Source organism: Glossina fuscipes, unplaced genomic scaffold (genome assembly GCF_014805625.2).
Source record: "Glossina fuscipes isolate IAEA_lab_2018 unplaced genomic scaffold, Yale_Gfus_2 147, whole genome shotgun sequence".
NCBI classification, from domain to species: Eukaryota; Metazoa; Arthropoda; class Insecta; order Diptera; family Glossinidae; genus Glossina; species Glossina fuscipes.
The window spans coordinates 978,184-999,724 of record NW_023998490.1 but is presented as its reverse complement, the minus strand read 5'-3'; the positions used below and the strand labels follow the sequence as shown (position 1 = coordinate 999,724).

The 21,541-nt window shown below is 35.4% G+C and overlaps 2 protein-coding genes and 1 long non-coding RNA gene across 4 annotated transcripts; 1 reads left to right on the top strand and 2 right to left on the bottom strand.

Moving 5' to 3' along the window:
• Positions 1-4,800: 4,800 nt before the first annotated feature.
• On the bottom strand, positions 4,801-10,825 carry LOC119641284 (sialin). Its single transcript, XM_038039880.1, has 7 exons — positions 10,523-10,825; positions 6,480-6,727; positions 6,176-6,418; positions 5,649-6,107; positions 5,443-5,575; positions 5,123-5,364; positions 4,801-5,056 (listed from the first exon to the last, which is right to left on the bottom strand). The coding sequence occupies exons 1-7, from the start codon at positions 10,530-10,532 to the stop codon at positions 4,829-4,831; spliced, it is 1,563 nt and encodes a 520-aa protein (XP_037895808.1). The 5' UTR covers positions 10,533-10,825; the 3' UTR covers positions 4,801-4,828.
• Positions 8,420-9,846, top strand: LOC119641285. Its single transcript, XR_005247813.1, has 2 exons — positions 8,420-8,637; positions 8,739-9,846. It is a non-coding gene; the product is annotated as an uncharacterized LOC119641285 (long non-coding RNA).
• Positions 10,826-17,655: 6,830 nt separating the features above from the next.
• Positions 17,656-20,284, bottom strand: LOC119641256 (mediator of RNA polymerase II transcription subunit 15). Of its 2 annotated transcripts, none has more exons than XM_038039835.1 (3): positions 20,056-20,284; positions 19,364-19,540; positions 17,656-19,302 (listed from the first exon to the last, which is right to left on the bottom strand). In XM_038039835.1, exons 1-3 carry the CDS (start codon positions 20,056-20,058, stop codon positions 17,902-17,904), a joined length of 1,581 nt encoding a protein of 526 aa, XP_037895763.1. In that variant the 5' UTR covers positions 20,059-20,284; the 3' UTR covers positions 17,656-17,901. The 2 variants fall into 2 exon arrangements, with proteins under 2 accessions (XP_037895763.1, XP_037895764.1); XM_038039836.1 differs by having other exon boundaries at positions 19,364-19,519; positions 20,056-20,283.
• Positions 20,285-21,541: the final 1,257 nt, after the last annotated feature.

Genomic DNA, 21,541 nt, shown 5'->3' with positions numbered 1-21,541 from the left:
TAACTATTCTAATTAGCTTGCAAAACTTCCTCCTGGATGTTGCAAACGTTTTGGCAGAGCGAATTTACTTCCCTTCCATCCATTGGTTAAGCGCAGAAAGTTTGTTGAGGTGAAACAAATTATATGCTAATCGCAACGTCTGTAAGGCGAACAAGAAAAAATTTGTAGAAGGAGCTCATTAGATTTAATCGGCACTCCTTCCTTTATAATAGAAGGAATAAATACCGGCAATAACACAAGGTTTGTATAGATGCCTGCAAAACTCAAAACGACTTGCATTAGATCGGCATGTTAGTATACTAATCGGCTTGCAATATAAACACACCATACCACTTGTGGTATAACGATGTATTAAATTTGTGCGGATATGTGTAACACCCAGAAGGGATTGGAATTGATTCATCTTTTATTATACCCACGGACAGACATGCGTATATCGATTCAAAAAAAGGAATTATTTCAGAAATAATTCAGAAACATTTTCTGAATCGGTCTAAAACTGTCTGTCTATTCTGAATCATATCTGAATTGCGTCCTAAATCGATCAAAACTTGTCTGTCCGTCTTGCATTCAACCCACAGGCCGCAATCTTTGAGATATTTTGGCGAAATTCTGCATACTGATGTGGTTCGGCCCGAAGACTAACGCTATTGAAAATCACTTCCGAATCACTTCTTCGATCACTCCCAATATAAAGCCATATTGTAAAAAGTCTTTCTATGAATAATTGCAAGGTGGAGTACGGCATTTAAAGGTGAGCCGCAGCCGACTACAGCTGTTTTATTTATTTTCTAAACCGACTAAAACATGTCCGTCGGTCATTCCCGATCTCTTTCTCCATATTACACCTCTGTGGTACACGACTTCAATAACTGCTCTTAATAGATTGAGTTGCATTCGTATCAATGTTGCTTGTGTTTAAATCAATCCCCAATTTCGAAATGTTTTAAAGAAATTTGGTTCAAGAGAGAACCCAATCGAAAGTGGAGTGGGGAGCTATTTTAAAAAAATCCCTTATATTGGAGCGGAATTTATCATTTTTAACTTTCTCCGACAAAAATGGATAAAAAATATTCATAAAAAATTAAGCATTATCTGCATACAGAGAGTTACCTTCCATGAAGGATGACCAAAATATTATGTGGCGTGATCCATATATAGCAAACTTACTTTACTTCTAAAAAGTTTTATTATTTTTCAATTTTCTTCATAGAAAACTAAATTATACTTTCTATCCGTATAAGAACTTGCATGTCATGATAATCTTTATATTAGTTTGGGGAAAAAGAAATCCATTATTTTCTCGGTAGATGGCCCAGGAGCGAAAAATCGACCATAAAGCAGTTTTAAACCATTTACACAAAGCTGGATTCAAAAAGAAGCTCGATGTTTGGATGCCACACCAAATAACAGAAAAAAACATGATGGATCGAATTTCCATCTGCGAAGCCTTGGCCAAACGGAATGAGATAGACCCATTTCTTAAACGGATGGTGACTGGAGATGAGAAATGGATCACATACGATAACCCTGTGCGAAAACGATCGTGGTCAAAGAGCGGTGAAGCACCTCAAACGGCCAGGAAGGTTTTGCTATGCATTTGGTGGGACTGGAAGGGGATTATTTATTATGAGTTGCTTCCATATGGCCAAACGCTAAATTCTGATCTCTGCTGTCAACAACTGGACCGTTTGAAGATAGCGATTGACCAGAAACGGCCAGAATTGGCCAACAGGAGAGGTGTCGTGTTTTAATGCATTCGCCATACAGTCCGGACTTGGCACCAAGCGATTATCATCTTTTTCTTGCATTGCAAAATTTCTTTAATGAGAAAAAATTGGAATCTAGGGAGGATTGTAAAAATCGACTACTAGATTTTTTTGCAAACAGAGACCAGGACTTCTATGAGAGAGGCATTTTGAAGTTACCTTTAAAATGGCAACAAATCATACAACAAAACGGTGCATATTTGACCCAAATCGGACAATCCGAAGCATGTTAAATAAAGTTCTGAAGTTCATATAAAAATAATGGATTTCTTTTTCCCCAAACTAATATTTGCTGAAATCTAAAGGTAGCACCTATGTAGTACAAAAATGCCACTGTTAATATTTTGCTACTATAGATAAATTTTCATCATAAAGTATTAAAAATGAAACCTTTTTCTGAAAGGTTACTATTCATGAGAAATCTTTTCTGGAGGGGGTCCAAGAAATAGACCTATATCAGTCAATTTTGGTCCAGTTCATTTTTGTATCAAATAACTATCATAAGCAAATTTTCATTATAAAACATCAGTAATTTTGACATCTAGGGTCTGAAATTTCTTGGAATCCTTATACACGGATCAATTCTCACCATGAAATATTGAAATTTAAACCTTTTTACTTTGTAAAGATTCCGTTTTCGTAGGAACGATTATTGCAAGTATCTTCGATATAACGAGCTTTCAAAATAAGGCAGAGTGAGCGAAAAAGCAGATCGATTCGAACCATTTTCAATAAGATTCGTCCTTTGGTCGAAATAATTTCCAAAAATTGCGACCTGTATGCTGAACGCAAATTTACATGGTATACTAAAAGCCAGTTCTATTTTAAGCTGTAGGGCATTTATTGATTGGCATCGTAACGCGCGTTGCTTTTCCTTATGCTTCTTAGCGCCTTACAATAAGAAAAACACACAACTGGGCAATGCAAACAAGTTCATTACTAAGTCAAGTCGTCGCATGTTTCATAGCGAAACTTAGGAGCTTAGAGCGGACTCCGGTACTATACGCTACACTATAAAGCGATTAAAAAATCTTATTATTTAATCTTTTGATTATGAAAACTCAAGAACAGTATTTATCTTGACAAACAAAATATTTAACATAATAAATTAACTAAAATCAGTTTTACTCTAAATCAAATAGAAAGAAAGAAATATACATATATATATATATGTATGTATATATATATATAAAAGTTGCGATAGGTTCATAGTCCGCACACTTGATTTGAAACTTTAAGATAACGATATCTAGAACTAAGTTTCCTCCTTCGATTGCAGGCAGCACTTTTCAAACTTAATACATTAATTGATTTGTGATTAGAATATAAGCGAAAGTGTAAAAAAAATAATTTTTAGAATTTTTTCGATTGCAAGCACACAAGCACTGTAAATAGATGATGAATGAATTGTTGTTCTTATAAAACAAACAGAAGTTATCAGTTAAGAATCTTATTAGCTTTTACGAGCGCCTATTAATTATTCTAAAAGTAAAGAGAAGACCTATCATCACGATTGTGCAATAGAAGGCTTGTAAAAGCGCAGTGAGATAATTGCGACTATCTCAGGCAATTAAGAATTTTTTAAAGCATTTCTGCATTGTGTCATAAATCATAGAATTGTCGATTATATTATTTGTACGGAACCCCTCTACTCGCCCGAGAGTTGCTTCTGATTCTACGTATTTGAATATAAAAGCTATTTAATGTGAAAATTATTGCAATAAACAGGCTTTCATTGAGTTAAAATCACTGACTACTAGCAATGCTTACCTAATGTCACTTTGCAATTTTAACAAATTTCTTATTCGTCTTAGTAGATACTAACGCGTCTGCAATTAAGTTTTAAAGAATTTTTTCAAGAGAGCATATGTTTAATACCATACTGTATTGGATTACATTTTTGATTCCTGCCTGTGGATGAATGAATATCAAAAGTCATCTTTAAGCTTTACGCAATTATCTGAGATATTCCGCTGAACCATGGTTTGAATCGCTGACTTATTGCCCTTCTGTTATACGACTATGCCTCAACTGATCGTTTGTTCTTTCGGCATGGAAGCAACTAAATTCGTGGCTAAATATTCATTCAAAGAACAAGCGTGCTCAAGATAGATACTCTCAGGAAGACTACGTGTGTATGTGCCATGTCAACTTAATCTCAGGAAAGTTTGCTGGTTTAAGAGGTATATGCACTCGGCAACTCACGCCCCCTTCCCCCTTCCGTCCACCCAACCGTCGGCAAGACAATTAGGCATCACCTAGAGGATCTACAACAAAGTTACATTACCATATATATCGAATGTAAGGGTTTGGGCGTGGTTCAAACTATCCTCTCCGGCCAAGACGAGACTTAGAGCCGACTTTTTGTACACATTGAAAAATGCATACGAAATGCATATGAAATCCTTTGTGCACGCGACTTATCGGGATGGTCTTCCATGAACCCATATTTGAGACAATAATGTATTTATAAACGATTCGGCGAAGTGTTATCGTCGTGGTCGAAATGATATTGTAAAACATGGCAAGTTTTTTACAATTCTAGTTCCTTTTTAAAAATCAATTATTCTCCATCGAATTATCGAATGCCATGTTCTTTTTTTTTTTTAATTTAATTACTATCTCGGTGCTGACTAAGGGCGCCTTTCAGGTCTCACAATATGGGCTTGATAAGATTACAACTGATAATACTAGTTAGACGATTCTAAAAAGCTCTACTAGGAAAACCGCGGCGAAGTTTTCCCTTCGCCTAATGCTACACCTATTTGAATCTATAAATGGACAGATGAACTTTCTCAAATCTTTCTTCGAGGAAACACAAGCTGAACAAGTGCAAGATCGATGGGAGATAGACACGACTAATGTTGGTGTGGTATACAAGTTATCTTTACAAAGTCTCTGAAAATTGTACCCACGTGTTAGAAACACACAAAGCAAATTTGTTTGATTCGACCGGGATGGTTCTGCGATACCACTTCACCTTATTCATTTAACTTATTTCATTCACATCACCTGAGTATGAGGAAAAAATTTTTTCTTATTTGTTGTTCTTATATTTACTAACCACGACTTAATTGTTCAACTGTTTCACTTAAATTTATTTCAATATTTTTTAAATCTTCATCTCTATGATCAGTCAATTTTTGCGATTCCTTATCGTCACTGGATGTGGAATGGCCGTTCCATGATTGCAGTGTGGAATCGGTAAAGCAAACGTACAACATCCCACTACCGATTAGCATAGCAGAGCAAATGAGAAAAACATTTTTCCAGGATTCAAAGGTTTGCTAAAAAAAAAACAAATAAAATAAAAGTAAAAGGAAGTAAAAGGAATAAAAGTAAAACGAACTTACATTTCCTAATGTCAGCACGCCCACGACATACGGCGAAATGAAGCCTGGTAAAACACCAATCGTGCCACTTATACCCAGTACTATGCCGGCATAATTAGGAGCAATATCTACTATGGAGGCTAAAGGACCTGAAGACACCGCACCATGAAACATAGTAGCAAGCGTCAATAAAACAACGGCTGCTGTTGCGTTATGGCCGAAATAAGCCAATGCCAAAACCATTAGACCTTTAACGATACAACCTTAGAAAAATTAGAAGAATTAATAATGAGTTAAAAAATTAATAAAAAAACGATCTCTTGAATGAATGCAAAACTCACAGACAGCTGTAGCTAGTTTTCGTAAGTTAGTGCGGGACATTCTTTCGGTTTTGAGGAGATAATCAGCAAACATAGAGAACACCAGAGCAAAGAGCATGCGCATTAAATGCGGTAAGCCCGACAATATTCCGGTCTAAAAATAATAAAAATGTATACAAAATTAAAAAAAAAAAAAATTGTCTTTAAATAACACTAGTTTCCCTTACAGCGGTTATATTCCAATTATGGATCACACGAAAATATGTAGGTGCCTGTGTCATCAATGTAAATAGCCCCCAAATACCGCCCCATTGCGCTATAACGTTCATCCACACGGGACGCGACATAAATATTGATTTCCATGGCGTCAACGATGACGAGCCAGTGGTTTGCTGCGAAGCCACTAAAGATTTCTCAATGTAATGTAACTCCTGCTCGCTTATGCGGGGGTGCTGGGTTGGACTATCAAATACGAGGAACATCCAAGCCAACCACCAAAATGTACCCAATACACCGCATATATGATAGACCCACTCCCAAGAAGCCCAATGCATTACATAACCGAATAAAGGGTAAAACAAAGCAATGCCCACAGAACTTCCTAAATAAGCGGTAACGAATTTACTGCGTTCATTTGGTGGTATCCATTTAGCAGTGAGTACATGCATAGCCGGCCAAGCTAAGCCCTGAAATGATTCGCTTTTATTAAAAACGAGTTAACATTAATCTTTCTCCCTATCAATCTTTTACTTACCGTAATCAAACCTTGAGCTAAACGCAGCCAAATCAATATGCGATAATCTAAATAGGCAGCAATCGGTATTAAAAAGCACAGCCAACAACCGACAACGTTCGCCAAGCCAAACACTACTTTAGTGCCGAACTTTTTCGCCAAAATTCCACCGGGAATTTGTGTTATCCAATGCGCCCAGAAAAAGGCACCCAATACCAAACCCTGTTGATATTCATCCCAATGAAATCCATCTTCATACGGTATCTAAATAAAGTTGTATCCTTAGTTCTTCATTTCATTTCGAAAAAAACGTTAAGTTCTTTACGTTTACTAAATTTAATAAATGCTTTTCGAAAGAAAATTTCGAATACTGCTCTGCAGTATAATGAGTTATGAGTTGATTTGTTGTGGTGCCATTGTTTTCATTAGCTGCTCTTGTTATCTTTAATACTGCTGTTGCTGCCCTCTTAGTAGTTACCATCTCCACTATAGTGATATTTAGATTAATGCGTATCATATAGTTTACGGCAAATCCCATAAACACGAGATACCATAACACGGTACGAGCTTGTACTTGTATTAACAAAACAAAAGACAAAAAAAATTTGCATTTTCAAAACTTTTCTTAATTAACACAAAGATTTATAAAAAACAAATAAGAATGTCATAGTCGGGCATGGCCGATCGCTAAATACCCTACATCATCGCCTAGTACAATTATTTCCCCGTTTTGATACTAACACATCAAAAATTACTCAGTCCCATATGTGTATCGTGTCCAAATTGTGAAAAGCTCATTTACTTCCTAAACTTAGACTTAGACTTTCTTTCCATATAAAGGCTAGCTTTTCATGATAACCATTGTTTATGTTAGCGTCAAAATATAGACCTATCTAATCCAAATTTCCTAAATTGCTACTATGATCTAATTTTCATCAAAAATTATTAAAAATTAAGCCTTTTGCTGAAGGACTTACGACTCAAAACAACTCCAAGAAATGGACCCGTGTTATTCAAATTTGGCCAAATTAATTTTTATGTCAAATTACTATCGTGAGCATATTTTCATTATAAAACATCAACAATTAGGCCTATTTGAAATGAAAGAGTTTACATTTAAGGAGAATCTTTATAGGAGAATCTATATAGATCTAATGTGGTACGTTCTATGTCAATTTAATGTTGTGAACACTTTTCAGCTATAATATGTTCAAAATTAGATCTTTTTTTCAGGTTTCCTGGGAACGATTATGTGAGAAGGAGTTCAAAAAATTGACCCAGCTGACCTAAATCTTTAGAATATCGAAACAGTATCACCATTTTCAATAGGGTTCGTTCTTTGATCAAAATACGTGAGCATGCCCACTTTTATCAAAATGCTTCAAAACTTGCGACCTATAGGCTCAACACAAATTTACATGGACAACATTCGCAAGATCATTTTTCTTCTTAATTTTGTGCGTATCAGTTTCCCGTACGATACTACTAAGTTGGATATGAGTTTCGCTACATTCTGTACATCCTTTATTTCTACTAAATTTTTCATCGTTTTTTTTTTTGGTATTTGACCAGCCACTCCGGGATTTTTCGGTTTACATGGTGGCACTAGGGTAGCTAAGAGGTAGAGGGGGATAAAACGAGGAAGAATATAAAGAAATCGCAATGGAATTCTCAAGAGTCTATCGCTTTGCCGATCGCTTGGTGGAAACTCCATCGGCGATTATAGACTTAGAAGTATAGGATTACATTGATTACGAATTTCTGTTAAAGTTTCTGATGTGTTACAAATGAAATAATAGAAGTAATACACCTTTATCATAGGGTAATTTGCGTTAAAATTGAGTGTAAACTCATTCAAAAGTGAAATATCGAACCGGTTTACTATAACTTTGTTAATTTGCTTGTTTTAGTTGTTCGAAATCCTGCAGCGCTTCCCTCTAACTTTGTCCATTCCCCCCCGTTAATTTATTGAACCGCAGTCGAAGAACTTACTCGTGACAGTTTTTTAAAAATTACGCACACAAACTGTAAAAATTATTGTGATCAGCTCGCTAGTGAACCCAAAGCTTAAAAAAACATTACGTTTTATATTTATTTACTGTAGAGGAAAACCAAAATTCTTTCTCTCATTTACGGTAACGTTTCAAAGCTACGCACAGCGAATGGTAAACAAATTTCTGCGACAGAAGTTAAATAAAGAATAGAAAAGAGATTCATTGATGGAAAGAGGTATGGACAAAACAATCAAGAAATTAACAATCTACATTATATGAGCCGGATAACTGAGAGGACTAGCATTACAATGAAGGCACAGTTAACGAATAATTGGGTGAGTTGATGGACTAAAGAAACCCTGATTGGCTCAATTCAGACGGACAGATAAGCGACTGGAGAGACGGACGGACTGACGAACATCTGAACAAGTATAGACAAATAATGGGGCAACCAAGCGCACCAATTCGGAAGAGATTATTGTATTCTAGGTCAGTATATGATTTGGTTTAATTTCCCAGATCAGTTCTAAGAACACCCTGAATACGAATGCCAAACATTCACATTTTATTCACTTTTAACTTTATAATAGACATGGAAACTACATAAGCTGCGCAGGCGAAAGAGTTTGAATCAAATAAAAGTGAAGCGTCTGTTTGTGTGTCCGTACGTTCGTTTGTTTTCCATATATCGTTTGAATTGAAGAGGTAAGTATATCCACTTAAGGCAGTGTATGGAGACAATTTAAAAAAAAAATGCGAGTAAGTAGATATTTGCATCAGTGACTTGCAGCCAATAACAGATGGTAATCTAAAATCCGTCCCAGAGTCACGTTGTGGTTCGGAGAGCAGAGGATCATTTTTACTATTTCCAGTCTGTCGTGTTTCCTATGAAGAAATTTTAACGAGAACTAAACGTTAATTTGACCCAAATATCAAACTCAAATATCAAAAATTGGACAAACACCGCGAATACATTTTTCTTCATAATACCAGTGATATGGGTATCAAATAAAAGAACATGGAGAGTAGAGTGCTAAAAGCATAGTTGTAGGTGTGCGAGACTCGACCTCCGCCGAATATAAGTTTTTTTGTGTTTTTTTTCATCAAGTTTTAATTTTCTAACTATCGTAAGCGTTTTCATGAACAATCCGTTTTAAAGAGAGGACTTAATTCAAGGTAGACGATCGCTGAGCAGATCGAAGTACGCATATGCATCTTAATGGTCAATTGGGAAGACAACAGCTTTAACCGCATTCACAGATAAATAAACTACCAAAGGAACGATTTAATGATTTAATCGATAAGCGAGCGATACTCTTTTTTCATATAAGTTGACGCTGATCAAAATGCTTGTCGTTTAATATATTTACGAAACGCATTAACAAATTGAATATGCCTGCGAGTTTTATAGATGGCTATAACAATACGTAATGTCTGTTAAAATAATGTTAGGTCAAGACTATAACTTATATAAGTAATGTAACAAAATATGAGGCTAACGTGCTTGTTAAGCACTTGTTTAAACTATGTCTACGTAACATTTAAACATATAGGAAAATATATAAATAAACAATGATAGAATAATAAATAGAACAAAGAGGTAAACAACTTCTGCATTCAATATATAATTGTTACATAGATTAACAGATTAGTTAACTGCCGTCGGTTCAATTTGAAACTGATTAAGATTCGTTTACAGGCAAAAACTGAATAAAACAAGATCTTTAAAAGCTAGCAGAAATACCTTTCAGAATTATCTGAAAGTGCAACTAAAAAGTCAGCTCTACGGGTCAACTGATTGACTCTCAACTATAACGTTATCAAGAAGAACGCGATTTTTATATATTTACTATGACTGCTGGCTCGCAAGAGTCCTCTTTAAGATGGCCACATAGCTTTTTTTTTGTAAATTTGAATAGCCCTGACCTGGCTAATCCAGAGCTACATAGCTTTTTTTTTGTAAATTTGAATAGCCCTGACCTGGCTAATCCAGAGCCCTCCTACAGTTCAATGCAAAAATAATTTCGATTAATTATTGGGAGTAATGAATATTCAAGCCTCCCTCGATAATGAGTTTTTTTAATTTATTCCTTAAAAGCTCCGGTCGATTAAGTCTAAGATCCTCATAATTATTACTCTACAATTTCTGGACATTTGTTTAAGAGATTTAAACGCTACAGAGGTGTGATCTTGGCGCTTTTCCTTCATAAGAGAAGAATCATCTTAATCTTTACATGAAAGGAATTATCATAAATGTAAATTTTTGACTTTTTTTAACTTAAAAAGCATAACAACGATTCACACGAACTTTTAAGGATGCGTTAAAGATATGTTCTTTTAATCAAAGGATATCGAGCAAGGTTCTTCATCTTACCCTTCGTCATATTGTGTAAACGTTTATGGATGAAGTTGAAAACTCAAACTTATTACAGAAAAATTTTTGAGTAGAAATTAATATCACAGGCAATCAGTCCATTAGATTACGAATGGAAAGTTACTTTATTTATTTCCTTTTTATTTAGAAAAGGAACACTTTTCGCACACGTTTTACATTATCTTCTTAGTTTTTTTTTTTTTTTTTTTTTTTTCCTTTAAAAAATCCTTTAATTATTGATTAATGATTGATATTGATTGACCCGCGCACAGTGCAAAAAAACCTCGCAAACGAATATAGAATAAATTTAATTTAAATAAATTAATTTACGCCGTCTTAAATTCATTCCTTATTGTTCATTCGAGTAACAGTGCCAAACTAATTTCAAATAAAATTCCATTCGGACGACTTAATGAGCACTTTCAGCTCTTCAAGTATTACTGATAAAAGATAAAGCGCGAGATCTTCGATTCTTTAAGTGTGCGCGAGAATCTCTCGTTATCGTAATTTCAAAGAGTTAATTTGCGAACAACAACAACAACAACAACAACAACAGCAATAAAAATATTTAAAAAATTAAAAATATAAAAAAATTTGCAAAGAAAAAAATTAAAGAATATAAAGAAAATCACAATTTATAGACCACTTGAGCTATTACGGGAATAGTGATTTATTTATACGTACATACGTATATGATAGTTTAGTGATTAATTCATCATTAAAGTTTCGTAAGTTCATAGACACTCGGACTGACTATGCGATGGTGTATGTCTGCGATAAGAACTTAACTATTTTCTTTTAATCAATGTTTGTGTTTATGGTTGCATATAATTGAAAACTTAAAATTAATCATCTGTCTATCTGCACTGATAGACAACTATTTATAACTTAAGTAAACAATTATTTACGTATGAATGTACACTCTTAATAGAAGATCGCCGATCTTAATTTAGTACATAAATCTACGTTTATTAGGTCGGCGGAAAATTCAAGCTTATTTCTTATAAGTGCTGGGCATGTTTTTTGATCATTTTTTCACTTGAAAAAGGCATTTATTGAAAAAAATTTGCACAAAATTTATTAACCACAACATTTTCTGCAACTTTTTCCCTCCTGTCTGGCAATATGAGGATACCGTATCGAAAGAACGATATTGGTATAACACCGATCCAATCATTGACCTATTTTCGCATTTCTTCAGCATTTCGAAATCGCATGTCAGCCGTCGGATGAGTACGCAGAACTGACTGACTATTGGAGCTGCAACAGTGCATCCTTGACCCAGAGTTGTCACGTGTAGCCGAGCGTTGTCATGTGAGAAGATGAATATGTGTCTGTTAACCGATTTTACTGATCGTTCCTGCAACAATACATCGTTCAATTCATTCTAATGACATCGGTTGATATCTGGAGTAACAGTTTCATTCGATTTTAGTATACATTGCTGATGCCCGGCACTACCTTACGGTCCTGAATATTCCGCTTCGGTGCCGATGTATATGTGCCCTTTCGATCCGTTCGTATCGTAGCCATTTTAATTACTTTTGAACCTTTCCCGTCACATGTAAACGCCTAGAAACCAGTGATTCATGAACTGCGAAGCTGTTCCTTGAAATTTTGAACTGGATTTTCATCCAATACGTCTTGCATATCATGGTCATCGAACTTTTGTAGTCCTCTAGCCCGTTCTTTGTCTTCAATGGCAAAACGATTTCAATATCAAAACGAATACTTTCAAACCTTTGGAACCGAAACCGACAATTTGAATATGACGGGGTAGCATCACTACAAGTTTTAAAAAGTGCTTGATGGGCTTCGGCTGCAGGTTTCTTCAAATCAAACAGCAAAAGTAATGATTGCCAAAAATGCAACTTGGCACGCCTGTCTACACTAAATAAGCCAATAATGCTAAAAGGAACAGGGCTATTTTATGTAGAGAAAGGCCAAATCATCAAACTTAATCGTTGCATATACATTGATATTTCGCATTACTTTATCATTTACACTAACAGGCCTCCCTAATCAAAATATATCCAAGCGTCTATTAATTAAAGGTTAACATATGAAAGACTTTTCTGGGCACGTCGTGCGCAACGTACCGAAGACGTAAAAAGAGTACCGGGGATCATCGGAAAATTTATCAATACCTTTTTTTATATATTTCAGAGAGTAGTAAAAACTTCAATTATGAAAATTTAAGTCAATTTTCTTATCGAGTTAAGCAAGACGCTAGAAGCTGCCGCTCACTTACTTTACAATGTTGTTTGAATACCTTTAGAGGCCTTGAGTAAGTCCGTACATGTCAGGCTGCCATGAAAGTATCATGAACGCCAAATGTTTTCATAGATGAGTTCGGGTAATGCTGATCAATGAATATGATGGCAGCGAAATTTTGCAAAAAACCGTTCACTCTGCGTATATTGGAAAGCACGTAATGACAGTTGTACTGTTGGTTTCCACTTCAGATGCTCTTATGGGCTTGATGAAGGGATCGTTAATTCCCCTCCTTGAAATATTGTCAAGGCGTCTCCTGAAAGGCTCACTAAGAATTTAATTTTATCATCGCATGACAAGTCACGAAATCGCTTATATACAAATAATTCGCTGTGGACTTCATCCAATTAAGCGTAGGTTGGATGAATGTTTCATAAGCTTTGGCAAGCACACACATCATTTTTATACCCTTCACCACCTCTAATACAGGGGCATGCTAACTTTGTACATGTATATGCAGCGCCCAGATATAGTTGAAATAGACCCACCTTTCAGAATCACTTCCCGAATCCATCTAAGCTTTTCTGGTCTTGTACCTATCGTACCTTGATTTTGATGAAATCTACTACACCGACATGTTTTGGACAAATTGCGAACGTTATTGAAAACAGTTCGCATCACACAACTTCCCGTATAAAGCCGTATTTTGAAAAGCCGTTAGAACTGAGTAACTTTGTTAGCCGAAGCGGCATAGGATATCTAGTGGTGGACCGTGGCTGTCTACAATACTTACACTTTGTTTTACTATTTCGCGAGATTGAAATTGCGCTTCCGTTCTTCTCTTTTTGTGTGGGTTTACGACGTGTACGAAAATCGTATGAAAGAAATAAAAAAAAACAATTCTGATGCAATACTTAATGCATATTAAAAGTGCTAAAAATAAGAAAATAAAATTAGACATCCCCACCCGCCACCCCTCCCCCCATGCACACAGCATAACACCTTGGCATTGTTCCGTAAAAGCTTGACCTGCTGCAACCTACCATGTACCATGTTATGATAACGCGTTCCTTATAGCGACATGTGCAAGTTGTCGACATTTTGATACGCTTGAGCCCGAATTTTCAATGGTTTTTACTTCAAACGTCGCACGAGATAAGACGGATTTGGAACACAAAATCGACTTAATTAAAACCAACTCCGGTGAGGCGTGTCCTTAAGATTCAAAATTTTTTCCATGAACTCAAAAATTTCAAATTCATTTTTGTACATCGCCGAAAATGAACTAAAACGGATTCCTAAGCGGATTTTCCTTACAACTTCACTTATAACCTAATATATTTAGTTAATATTAAGATGCTTGTAAAAAAAAAAAAAAAAAAAAAAAAAAACATGTATAACCGTTGTTGCTTATCGACGCTTCACGTGCAAACACAATGATCTAAAAAATTATAAGAACAACTAACTGATTATTATGACGACACTTATTATATTACAATTTCAAATAAAAATCGTTTATCTTTTCTTTATGAAGATAATAATGTTTTCTTTTTTCCTTTTTTTTTTAAACTAACAACTGAACATTAATCTTAAGCACTAATAAAATTTGTCCTCATATTTTGATAATCGACTTCTGTTATCTTTTAGCGGATCTATATAGACAGAAGTAGCAATAAAATTTGTAAAAATTATAATTAAAACCCTTGCATTTTACGTTATATTAAAAATGTTTCAATGTTGAGTAAAAATTGTTGTAATTTTTCCCTTAGCAGAAACTTGCTGGAAAATCACATTCGTAGCTTTACCATGAAAAACAAATATTAAAATGCAATTTGATTTATTGTTGCAAAAAAATGTTATCAGAGAGTAAGAATTTTATCACAAAGATTGCCAATAAAAGAAAGTATTAAAGTATAAGTTATAATGTTGTTGCGAAAAAACATCAAACTAAGAATTTTATTACAAAGAATAATCAATCCATTTCGAAACATTGAAATGGAGAAAACTTTCATAGTCATTTGTAATAGACAGAGAAGAAACTACTCCTTCCACTTGCATTAACTCGGCAAATGTCGGCAATGGCTAAGGAAGGGAGCCAAATTGAAAAAATTTGAAACTAAAGGTTAATAACAAGCCGAACGTAAGCCAATGAATGCAGTTGAAAAGCAACTACGAACGATTCTAGAAAAATGCTATCATATCTAACACTCGGTGAACACCCCGGCAAGCCCTTGGGAAATGGAAAATGTGAAAGAGGAAGAACATTAAAGTAACAGCCCAAAAAGAGAAATATCGCAAGGGACATGTGAAGCAAATGCTACTGATCTTTGCAACACGATTCTTAAAATGTGACTACTCCTCATGGGTAGTGCCATATTTCCTAAACCAAGAATAAAAAAAAAAACAAATTTCAAAAAATAACATTTGTCAATTAAGGACAAGGTAAAGATGACTGGCGATATCTAAAGAGGCGTCCCTTATACGTGTATTTCAAATGAAAAATTTGTCAAAGTCAAAAATTCTTTTTGCTTTCCCATTAAACCTCGTGTTCATAGTCACATCTGCAGCCGGTTAATTGTTCTCGATATCGTATAAACTCGATCATAATTTGAATATATTGCTTGACGACAATCTTAAGATTGAACCAATTTTCATTCGATTGGAATAAATCCGTAATCCATAACTATTGAGTTTACTCAATATCGAGAACCATTAACTAACCAATTTTCGCAAACTTTTCCCAAATTATTCAGTTTTTATACTCTACATCACTTTCGGTACAAGATCTGAGATAGACCCATTGTTTGCTGTACCGACGGACTGCTTAGCCTAGATCAATACAGAAACTAAATCTGAATCATTCCTGTCCGCCCGTCGATGTTGTTTCCTTATTTTCAACTTACAGATCCTAACTTTTGAGATATTTTGGCGAAATCTAGTACACCGAAATGTTTTGACCCAGATCGGACCACTTCCCATATAAAGGCGGTATATATAAAACTTTAAACTCATTTGCATCCATACCATAAAAATATCCGAAGATAAAATAAGGTCGGCTGTAGCTTCAACTTTACTGTCAGCGAAAATTGTTCGCGAATGGAATAGGACGAGATGGGTTCGAAGAGATAGATTCAAGTGACATTCAGTAATTGCTTGAATCGCAAGGTGAAGATTTGACTGTAACCTACTTGGAGGAAATGCTAAATTCACAGCCCATTGAAGAAGAGGCGTCAACAAGCACTGGAAATGTGACGTTTAATTTGAAAAGTCTTAGTGAAGGTTTAAGAATGACAAACGAGCTTCGCGATTTCTTTATGAACATTGATCCGTCTGTGGAACGAAGTGTTATTTTTGAGAGGCAAATTGTTAATGCGACTGCTGCGTATCAGTCAGAATTGAAGGAGATTTTAAAAACTGCCAAGCAAGAGAAAATTACAAAATTCTTCAAATCATTGCCTAAACCTTAAGATAATTAATCAAAATGTTCAAAAACTTCAATTAAATGGATTTTTTATATATTTGATTTTTTTTTATTTTGTCACCTATAATCCCATATAAATTATCATTCCGTATTCACGGTTTCTGTATTCGCGACATATTTGTGGAACATATACCCCGCGAATAAAGAGCTTTTACTGTATTTTAATGGTGTTTAATTCTTCATTATTTTTGCAAAACTTAAAATCCAATGAAAGCATGTGAAACAAGCAAGAATTACATAAAACATGCATGAATCGTTCAATCATTGCGCCAACAATAGCCCAAGCCCAAGCAAAGAAAGGCGAGAGACACTCGCATATTAGTAACGCTTGAAGTGAAATTGAAAATTGCGGGCCATCGAAACACGATTGCAAGCACATCACTAAAAAGCAATAATATTCACGGAGGGAGAGAGAGAGTTATGGGCATAAGCTAAATAAGCAGACGTACGACTGGGGGAATGTAAGTAAATCATAAATAAACAAACGCAAAAACGGTAAATATTACTTAAGAAGAAACTATCTCTTGTTCGGAGGCAGAATAGTACGGCATGAATTGCAAAGGGTTAATTTACTATCCATAGCTTTAAGTAACGGAAAAAGAAGTGAGAACTGTGAGAATATTTGCGCTGAGTTTGCGAATTTTATTTAATTTAGATGTCAAGGATGAGATCTTATCGACGAAAAAATCTTGAACCAAAAAAAGGGTCGTCACAATAAAATTATAGGGACACTCTGCCTCTAGCGTCGCAGAGACGTCGGAAGCATATTTTTGTGATTTTCACGAGCGAATATCGGTCTTAACGTAGTTGTTAAAACCGAATTTTATTGTGACGCTGCTTCTCGAATTTCGAACTGGACACACATCCAGCCGTAAGAAAACACGTCGTTTTCTCTTATAATTATCGATCGGTCATAACGCCATAAAAAGACTGTTAATGCAATGCCCTCTCCAACTAATCTCTTGCAAGCGTGGAAGGAAGTGGTCAGAAAATAAAAAATCCACTTTTGGCTACAATGGTATTCAAAATTGTTCTCGGTACTCATAGAGATGCAAACATAAACTGAAAATGTATATTTGCCTAAAGTATCAATCTACCTTTTTTTGTTGTGCTCCTTCAGTGAGAATCTTCAACCGTCGAACAGGTGCAGAAAATGCTAATGACATTTTTAGTTGAAAAACACTAAGATTGAGGTAATCAGCCTACATATGCAATTTTAAAACTGTAATATTTCACTAGTTAACGGATGTATTATCCGCGGCCGATTTGTCAACCTGAAAGCGAATGCTTATCACTTATTTTTATCCGTTTTATTTTTCCATCTCAAACCACGGATTCTTTGTCTTTACACTTCTATTTAATTCTAAATATTTTATATTTTAACGTACATGCTATACATATGTGTAAACATATTTTTTTTCATTTTCCTTGTTTTTTTTTTTTTTGTATCGTTATCAACTAATATTCATAAAAAGTATTATTGTATTTCTTTTTTTTTTAGCCGCCGCAGCATTAGAGAGCCCAATCTGCAAAAAATAAACCATTTTACCGGTTAATTTATTGCACGATAGAAGAAGTGAGAAAGAAAGAAAAAGAGAGTTTAACACGAATCACTCTGCTCTAAAACCGATGATAACACAGGAAATCTGGCCTCCCAAGCGGCTTCCCATAATCGACTCCACATTCATCCAACGTTCTCGTACGCCATAGCAGGACGATCTGTACTCATGCCCGTCGTAGAGGTTGTTGAATTCCCAAATATCGGTGGTGGATGATGCTGCTGAGCCTGCTGATGAGGATGTTGTGGAGCTTGAGCTTGCTGGTGGGGATTATGGGTATGATGTTGCGGAGCACCGGGCTGCTCATTACCACGTATTTGTGGTAACGGAAACATAATGCCGTGTGGCATTTGCGTATGGTGCAGGTGCTGCTGCTCATTTGACGGTGGTGGTGGTGGCTGCTGATGAGCAGCCTGATGCTGTTGATGAGCCGTTTCAACATGTTTGCGTTGCTCATTTTGTTGATGGACCTTTTCAGCTGCGCCCTCATCATATTTTTTCTGCATTTGAAACAAAGGATGTGGTATTTGCGGCGCATGGAGTGATACGCTGGTCGTAGCTTGTTCGCGGGCATGTTGTACACGATCCACCTGAGATTGTGGCGAGGGTTCTTTCTCATTTTTGTCGTATTTTTTCGGTAACTGATACAACCCATGCGACAATTGACCATGTTGTGGCAGTGATAAGGGCTTGTCGGTAGGTGTAGATCCTCCAGAGGATTTACTAGAACTGGACGATGATTGGCCATGGGAATGGTGGGTTTTCTCTGGCTTCATTGGTATCTTTTTTTGAAATTTTTTCAATACCTGTATCAGTTCCGCTTTCACGTCCAGTCGTATATCCTCGGGCACTCGTTTGATTTCGTCGTACAACGAGAGCAGAAATAATTTGTCAGGATCTCGATTTTTACGTTTTTTACTTTTTTTAGGAAAGGCGTCTTGCATAAATTGTAATAACTTTTCTTCGAATGCCGATTCACGCTGCAAAGCTGCAGCGGCATGTTGACGGCGCATTAAATGAGGATGCAGACCACCTGTAAATGCAGGGTGCTGGGGCATTAGATTATGCTGTTGTAGCGAACCAGTGGTATTGGTATGGTCACCATTATGTCCTGACATTTGCCCAACATTGCCTTGCGGAAAGCCACCACCCTGTGTGTCAGTATGATTCGAAGATCCGGGCGCGTCGCTAGTTTCTCCATCATTAGTGTGATGATCTTGCTGCTGTTGAGAAGTATGTTGTTGCTCCTTCTGATGCTGCATGTGCTGCTGACCACTGGACACAGCCGCGGCTGTAAGTATGGCATCACAAAAATGTTCGGGCACATAATCAAAACCAGACATGAAATTCTCTGGTTTTAGTTCACCATTCATCTCTTCATAGAAGTATTCCGTGCCTACAATATCGATAATGTCATTGTCTTCTTGACTTAACTCAATACCGGGCGGGGGCGAATTTCCACCCATTTGGCAACGTTTCAATTCAGCCAATTTTTTGCGAGTAGTTAAACGCATATCCCGCCAGCACTAAAATGAAAATAAACATTGTTAAGACTTAAATTTTATATCACTTCCCATGAACACCTACCTTTTTCCATTGTATAATAGTCTTTTTGGGGCCAATTTTATTTAAGGTCTCTTGTATCTTCTCCCAATACCACTCCTTCTCCTTTTTGCCCTCCATAAATTTAGTTTCTCTCAGCAAAGTGATAAGCATCTTCTTTTGAGGCTTTGTAACACGATCCTTGAATAAAATATTGAAAACCTTGAAATTAAGAAACGAAAAGAAAAAGGCAAAAAGTTCGAAAAATTGCACACAAAAATTCTAATTCCAACAAGAACAACAGCCAGTTAAACATGCAGGAAATTATAATTGAATTTTAATAAAATTATGTAAAAAATACAAACGAGGAAGAATTTAAACAAAAACAAGTGTTTGAAAGTATCTTCTCATACAACGTACGAATACTTTAGTAACCCGCTGTTAAAGGTCGGTCGTTCAATCGCATTCACAGCCAAACGTTTACAATCTACTGTTTATTGTGAATTACATCGTTAGACTTAGTGTGCCTGTGTGTGTGTGATTGATATTCTTCGTGAGAAGTTCCTATTTCTTTTTTCTTTTTTTTTTTTTTTTTTTTGTTTCTATGTATATGGAAGCAAAGCACGGAGCACCCCATAATCATTTTCGTTAACTTGTCTTGCAAATCACTTGCGTTTTTCATTTTGTTTAAATTATCCACAAATTAGTATATAAAAGCAGTCTCTATAAACACTCACCATATTGAATGCGCTAACAAACGAACTTTAGATGCGGGAATTTATGTACAAGACTTTTTTGATTGCGAATTGTTGAAATTCTCTTATTAAAGAATTTTACTTTTCGTCTTTTTCACAATTCGTCATTTCCTCTGACTATTCGTCGTCGTCACAACATCGTTCTCAAAAAAACTAATGACAATTGCTTGTATTGTATTTGTCGTCGCCTTTGTGTTTTTCGTCACACCCACCATCTCACTCACTCACCACTACATTCAATGAAACCGTCGACCAACAGCAATGCTGCCATTTAAAAGAAAATTCTTCGCGAGCATTGCCAGCAGTAAAATGAAAAATTAAAAGAGAGAATTTTACAACACAAACACCAATTCTCTCAGCTCTCTCAGCATTTACTTTAGCCCCTACATAAGCAATGCACAGCAAAGTCAGGAAAATCAATTTTACGTTCAATTTTATTTAGGAATGTACAGCAAAGTCAGCAAAGTCAATTTTATTTGAACTCAATTCATTTCTCAACAAATTCAAAAAACTTCAAACATGTTTTTGAATATAAAATAATTCTTTTTTTTAAATAAAATTATGAAATTATTGTTGTATTTTATATCAAAGAAAGTAAAAACATATATCTTACTGCTGACTTTTTTTAAAATCTTTTTATATACGCAAGTTTTACTCATTAAGCATACCTTAATTTATATTCAAAACTAACCGAAAAGTATAAGCTAATTCCCTGACCGTATTCTAAAATTCTAATTAATATTCTTGAAAATATTCAAATTTTTCAATCTCCTACTATATATTCTTTTTCATAAATAAACTAAATAGTTAATTAAATTCTCTATAAGTAAACTAAAATTATTAATTATGATATAACATTCATCACCGTACTATTTCTTATACAATAATAATTATGAAAAAAGGATACTTAAATAGTTGCACCCGAAGTCACATGTATTGTACGCCTTTAGAGAATAAGCGCATTCAACAGGTCTTTATAAAAAAGCCATCGATGCGAGATTAATGTGTATATTCTCAATAATTTCCGTATACAAAATTCCATACAATTGAGAAAATAAAAATTCCATACAATTGAGAATGTTTGCATAAATTTCTTTACATGTACTGCCGACAGGGTGAGGACTGATCCTTCGTCTTATCTGGGTATCAGTCTCTTCCCATTGCTTGGAAAAGTACTGGAGAGTATAATGATAGAGAGGCTTCAGATGATTCCTACTCTTACTCTGTCTGATAGGCTTGGTTTCAGTTTGGTTTCCGCAAGGGTCTTCGTACGAAAGATGCAGGGATTGTAATGAGAAGTATGTCTTAGGCATATTTATTGACTTTAAGGGTGCATTCGACCACCTCAATTGGAACAATATACAATGGTTGGCATTTTTATACAAATTATTGAGAACATATATTATTATTACACTAACGTATATGCGCTTATTTCTTAAAGGCAGCAAATTTTATACGCTTACTCTCT

Excerpts from the sequence above, each read along its gene's own strand:
- LOC119641284 (XM_038039880.1), bottom strand. Across the intron at positions 6,419-6,479 it reads ATTTATTAAATTTAGTAAAC|ATACCGTATGAAGATGGATT; the intron begins GTAAAGAACTTA and ends AACTTTATTTAG. Across the intron at positions 6,108-6,175 it reads TAGCTCAAGGTTTGATTACG|GGCTTAGCTTGGCCGGCTAT; the intron begins GTAAGTAAAAGA and ends GAATCATTTCAG.
- LOC119641256 (XM_038039835.1), bottom strand. Across the intron at positions 19,303-19,363 it reads CTATTATACAATGGAAAAAG|TGCTGGCGGGATATGCGTTT; the intron begins GTAGGTGTTCAT and ends TTTTCATTTTAG.